This window comes from Passer domesticus, chromosome 1 (assembly GCF_036417665.1).
Source record: "Passer domesticus isolate bPasDom1 chromosome 1, bPasDom1.hap1, whole genome shotgun sequence".
NCBI classification, from domain to species: domain Eukaryota; kingdom Metazoa; phylum Chordata; class Aves; order Passeriformes; family Passeridae; genus Passer; species Passer domesticus.
The window spans coordinates 103,179,272-103,185,271 of NC_087474.1; the positions used below are offsets into that span (position 1 = coordinate 103,179,272).

Genomic DNA, 6,000 nt, shown 5'->3' on the forward strand with positions numbered 1-6,000 from the left:
AAGATAAAGGCATTTCTACAGGTACAAAGAAAGAATCTCATCTTAAAAGAGAAGAACAGAGTAAAAAATACCAGAATAAAGAGTATCAAAAGTCTAAGTGGCTGGTCCTACAGCCAGTCTTCCCTTGTGTCAAATCTCCACCAGCAGCTGAACATTTCTCTGGGCTGTCAGGACATCTGAGGCCTTGAGGCTGGGACGAGAGGAGACTTGTTAAGTTGGTTAAGGCTCCTTAACTACATGTAAGGATTTGTTCATTTGCCCTTGAATTGTGGGCCTCTGACAGGTGATAGAAGTAAATTTTGGATTGGAAGATGTTCTGTGTCAGCCCACTTGACAGCTTGTATTACAGTAGGGAATTATCTAAGCCATTTAGAGTATTTTTGAAACCTATCCCTTTCCAACCTGATTGTAATTGGCTTTGGCATTATGCTTTGGGAAAATTGTGCCAACTGGAGACAGAGAAAAAAAAAGTAAAAAGAAAAGTACAAGGAGGAATGCAAGCAGCTAATGACTGAGATAAAGTTGAGCACTGGATGAAAAACACAACGGAACCCATGTAAGTGCAACAATGCTAGCAAAGGTGGATTGTGTCATTCTCCTTGAAACAAATAGAAGGTACAGATAATTTTTCTGCTAAAGAATCATCTCTGATTGTTTGTGCCACAGAGGCAGATAAATGCCAAAAAGATAGATCCCTCTGCCTCTGAGATACTGTCCTATATAGTATAAAGTTAATAGCAAAGTAATAACGAGCCTCCAGTCCTGACATAAAATATAAAGTTATGCTTGCTAGATGCAAGCTTCATGATCTATAACCTGTAAATCCCTGTGATCACAGCACAAGAAACCTCTACCACACTGGCAAAAGAAGGGCAAAAATGCCTTAAAAAACCTCGACAGCTTTTCACCAGGAGTACACCATATTTTCAGCCTAATTTTACACATAAATCAGGAAATAAAATAGATTTCCTCTTGGCTGGTGGCCTAATGATACTATATATATTTATATATATATATATTTGATGATAAAGGCTTACAATTCTGAGAAACTAGATCTTCACTCACATCATAGGTACAGACAACATGGGTAAACACAAGAATTTGCATTTCTTCTATATCCCCATCCTGAAAGAACTGTTTACCATTTGTGTGGCTACACTGACTATGAGTCCTAGATGTATGCAAGATCCAATGTGCTCACACGGCAGGACAATCAAAACCAAAAGGTATTTCCTATCCTATTGATAACAATAATTTATTTTTGATAAAGAATTAATTAACTAATCAATTTCTTGGCCCACATTTGTTAAACTTGTGCCAACATGTGAAAATTCTTCAAAGCTCCAGAAAAATGGAAACTTTAATTATAACTGAAGCATACAGCTTCTGTTCCAGTAGTTGTAACTGCTCATATTATCATTCAGAGTGTAATAATAAGATAACTTATTATGTTTACTAAATTACTTTTATTGGTCACTTGAAAAATATAAACTTCCTGCAGTGAATGGGAACTGACTTTGGCAGTACAAAAATTTATGTTCCTGGTTATTAGAAAAAAAAAAATTATGAAAGGAGGATTACTAATGAGACTTGCAAGCAAATTTTGGCCTTGAATACACATATACTTTTTAGAGCTTATCTGTTTCAAGATATTGACTAGCACTGAAAATCCTACCTTTCTGAAAGCATCAAAATCCCCTCCAAATATGGTTGCTTTAAATAAACTAAAAACAGGGTGGGAAGAATTGCTTCAGGCTCTCAAGAAAGAGAGTAGCTGCTCTCCAGGAAATTACACATTTAGATGGTATATGTCCTGAATGAAGATTAGTTTATACAGGGACATAATAAAATCTCCCACTGTGATTCCTTTACAAAATCCACGGAAAATTCATGATGTAACAACTACAGCTACTCATTTGTTAGCCATTTCTTTCCACTGTACATTAGACAATGGTCACTTAACTCACACTGCAATTCCTGATGATATTACATTATCCTCACGATAGTCAGTAAAACAAAAAACTACAGTGGCTTAAACAGCAACACTTCTACGTCTGTTTGAACAAAATCTACTCAAATAATCAAACACAAGGAACTACTAAAAAGCACAATTAAGGTAGAACATATTAATAAATGTTTAATACTTACACTTTTTCTGGTCTTCTGAAACTAAGAACCAATTTAATTTTGTCTGATATTAAAATTTTATAACCATGTGGTAGGAAAGTTTTACTAATTCTGGGAGAGAAATCTTGCTTTACATGCCAGCCATGTGGTAACTCTTAAAGTTGCACCTATTAATTACAAACTATCTTAAAATTACAAAAGGGCAACTGAAACAACACTAGCTTTCAACTACGCTTCAGTCCAAAAAAATGGATTAATTTATATGTAGTCTCTAATTTTCACCCAGGGACATTCTAGCAGTCTCTTGCAAAATCTTCACAGTAGGTAATCTATTTGGGCCTTGGAAAAAATAAATTAGTAGACTTAGTATTCATTGAGAGAAGAAAGCCAGTCTTCACAATTCTACTTCCTTCAGGGGAAAAAAAACCAAAAAAACATAAAAACCCAAATCCACCAAAAATACCCCACACTCACCCCCAAAGAATTATTGAAACTCCCAGCTAACAGATTTGATGCAGACCGTGGGCACAGCGATTTCACAAAAACGAGAAAAAGCAAAGCAAACAATGAGCCAATGTCTTATTTGTGCTGCAACGTGCTGTTTGACTTGTGTTACTCCCCAGTGCAGAGGGACTCCCTTGCTGGGGAAAACACAGCGAAGAGCAAAGACAGCTTTACTGACCTGTGTGCTGCCGCCGGTGCTTGGTGAGGGCATGACGTGTCCCGCCGGCAAAGCCACAAAGGTCACAGAGGAACGACTTCTCGCCTGTTGCAACAATAAACAGATGAGGGACTGCGGAGGTCACAGATCATTAAAACATATCTATCAAGGCTTTCAGGGTTACTAATTCCTCCAATCAAATGTTTCCATGTAAATATGTCAAATGGGAATGAAATTACCACTGCGGTTTATTGACTGTGATAAAATCTGAAAAGCACCACTGAACATAATTACATACTTGTCAGACCCATAAAAATTAGCTTTATTATCAATGGAATGGTTTTGTACAACTTCATTTCTGTTAGATGTCTTCCAGATGGGGCTGCTTTATGCACTTGAACAGTTTTTATGCATATCCTGATTTTTTACAATTCCCATACATCTGGCCTTTCTGTGCTGAGTAAAGATTGCCTGGAAAAAAAAGTTAATATACTGTATATATGATTCTGCTTAAATAAAATACATTTAATTTACTAACAAATTAAAGGTACTGAGAAATTTTCAACAGACTAGGTCACAGTCATCTTTAGTTACCTTCTATTTACTAATGAGTATTAAATTATTTTCTTGAATACAAGAAGAGTGCAGGCAACAATAAAAGCCAAATTATTCAGTACCAGTGGCAATTCAGCACTGTTTATGTTTCTAAAGTTTTCATGGCATAAAGAAAACAGGTCTGGGGATTGCTGCTGAAATTGCAGCACAACTCACATTGTTCGTCTTTAAATGATAATTCTTCATTCCAAACCTCTGGACCAATTTGAGAGATTTTGGCAAGCTCAGTACTCATTAAAAGTGTATAAATGCCCTCTTTTAGCCTCTTTTTTTTCTTTTTTTTTTTAAACAGAAAAAAAGGCCCTGTTGCCTATAAATACAGTTTATAATTTCACAGCAATATTTTTACTCGGTATGTACTAACATGCACTGACATCTCAGTCAATCAAGGCCACATGGAATGTCATTAAGAAGTAGTAACACTAACCTCAGGTATAGTCTCAAAATCTTGAGATAAGACTGAAATTTTAAATTTTTTTTTAAAGAATCCCACTAGTCATTTGGAGCCAAATTTTCTCCTTCCACAGTAACACAGCAGCAAGGGGGCTGGTGGGGCAATGATGCTGAATTCACTGAAACTAACAATCTCCTTCCAATTCTTCCACATGGGGAAGGAAATTCAGTTCCTACAAAAGATGGCTGGGTTAAGAGGTCCGGTGTCAAATTACCAAGTCCTCCTTCTGTGGAGACAGAAGGATGGAAACCTCCATGCTGTTTATTCCCACATAACCAGGCACAAGAATACACAGACCTTCTGGAAAGGCACAGTGAACTTTGGATACTGTCCACATAAGCAAGAGAGCATCTCGTGAGTGGGAGCTCCCAGGAGAGCCTCTGCCAGGGACTAGCTGCCCTCTCCCACTACCACCTCAATGAGGTCTCTGAGGAACCCCAGCTCCCCACCCCAGATGTCCCAAGTGAGGGAGTCCCTGGGCCCTGTGATACCAGGAGAAAAGCAATTCCAAAGTTTCCAAGGCAGCTCGAATCCTATCACCAAAATGGATGACAAAAGAGCTGATAAACCTCTGCCACGCAGTGAGGCTATGAAATGCAGTGGGCACATATTTCAGAATTTCACAGTTTCAGAAAAAAGCAAATGGTGCATTGTTACTTTCTGCACCCAAATCTGGCCATGTAAAGCAGACTGAAATTATACAGGACTTTGGGCTTTTAAAAAATTTTGGTCTGTTGATAAGAGTATCCCAGAAGAGAAGCTAAGGTGCAAAATAATTTCAGTACGTCTTTTGGGACTCAATTCCAGCAACCTGTCATTATAATTGAATCTAGAAAAAAAAAATCAGAAAAAGCAGAACAGAAGCCCATTCTCACTATCACATGAAGAATGTAGTTGTGCTAAATGATGTAACAAAGTTTGAATTTTACTGCAAAATGTTTGACAATAATATTATTGCTGAGGCTATGCATGATTGTTACACAGAGATTTCTACAAAGTGTCTTCCAGGCTTTTTTAAAATTATTTCATGGCATTTTAAAAATCAGGATCTTCAGCATGTAGCACTTCAATTCATCAAAATACTGAAGAAATGGAATAGAATGACTACACATAATGCTTAATTATAATTAAATATTAATTTAATTAATTAATCAATTTAAAGTATAAATCTCTCTAACTAGCACTAATGCCTAACACCCCAGCATAAAATTCACACTTTGAAGTTAAATGCTGTTCCATGCCTACCAAGAAATTGCTCATCATCTATATATTATCATAAATTAGCTCATGTTGTGTTTAACATCCAGGAGCAGACCTCAGTATGGCCTGCAGCTTCATACACTAACAAGGACACAGAGCACCTATAGCATCTTTGCAGGCTCACAGATTTACTGGGTAGTTTATATTTGGGCCTTTGCAGCAGCTTTTGAACCACAAAGGAATCATTCAAAATCAAGCAAGGGCTTTAAAGTAGGGAAACTGATCCATCCCATAAAACAATTTGCCAGTTAAATACTCCACACTCCTCTAGGTCGAATCTAGGAGCTCTCATGCAGGCAGGGCTCTTGAGGGAGGCTTTGGATCTCAAAACATGAGACTGGAGGAAATTTGGCCCCTGTTTTTTAAAATCAGGAAAGGTGGTGTTGCCTCTGATTTTTGCAACATTCATTTTCAGGCATATTAATAAATTAATTATCTTATTTTTTGTATGTATCATGGTAAACATACAAATACAAGTATCTCCAGAAACACAGAAAATTTCATCACCTGTGACTTTAAGTTCAGTTGCACAGTATCTCCTAGCCCTGAAGCTTGATGGGGGATGAATCCCTCATATCTAGGCATAATATTTCATTTGATGTTTGAGCATGTATTGATACATTGATGTATTTTACATTCTTCTGGATATGCTTAACAATTTTATCATTCCCATCTCAGAATTTCCGACTTTTTAACTTTTAGGAAAATGTAAAGGCAATATTTCACTTGCTGTACAGGGGGCTGATCTAACTTGCCATGTTTATATGATAGCAGAAATGCAATAGAAAATGGTCCTTTTCTTAACAACTTGAATTAGTTTCAAGTGTGCCATTTTGCATTCAAATGTAGAAAGACACGGAAACCAATCCTTTATTTTCTATTA

General features: G+C 36.9%; 1 protein-coding gene across 10 annotated transcripts in view; it reads right to left on the bottom strand.

The window, feature by feature from the left end:
* Positions 1-6,000, bottom strand: part of ZNF407 (zinc finger protein 407) — a 333,728-nt gene that overhangs the window by 130,794 nt on the left and 196,934 nt on the right. For all 10 annotated transcript variants that reach the window (XM_064431970.1, XM_064431956.1, XM_064431960.1 and 7 more), the window contains exon 6: positions 2,810-2,893. In XM_064431970.1, coding sequence (XP_064288040.1) covers positions 2,810-2,893 — 84 coding nt within the window. The remainder of the gene's footprint in view (positions 1-2,809; positions 2,894-6,000) is intronic.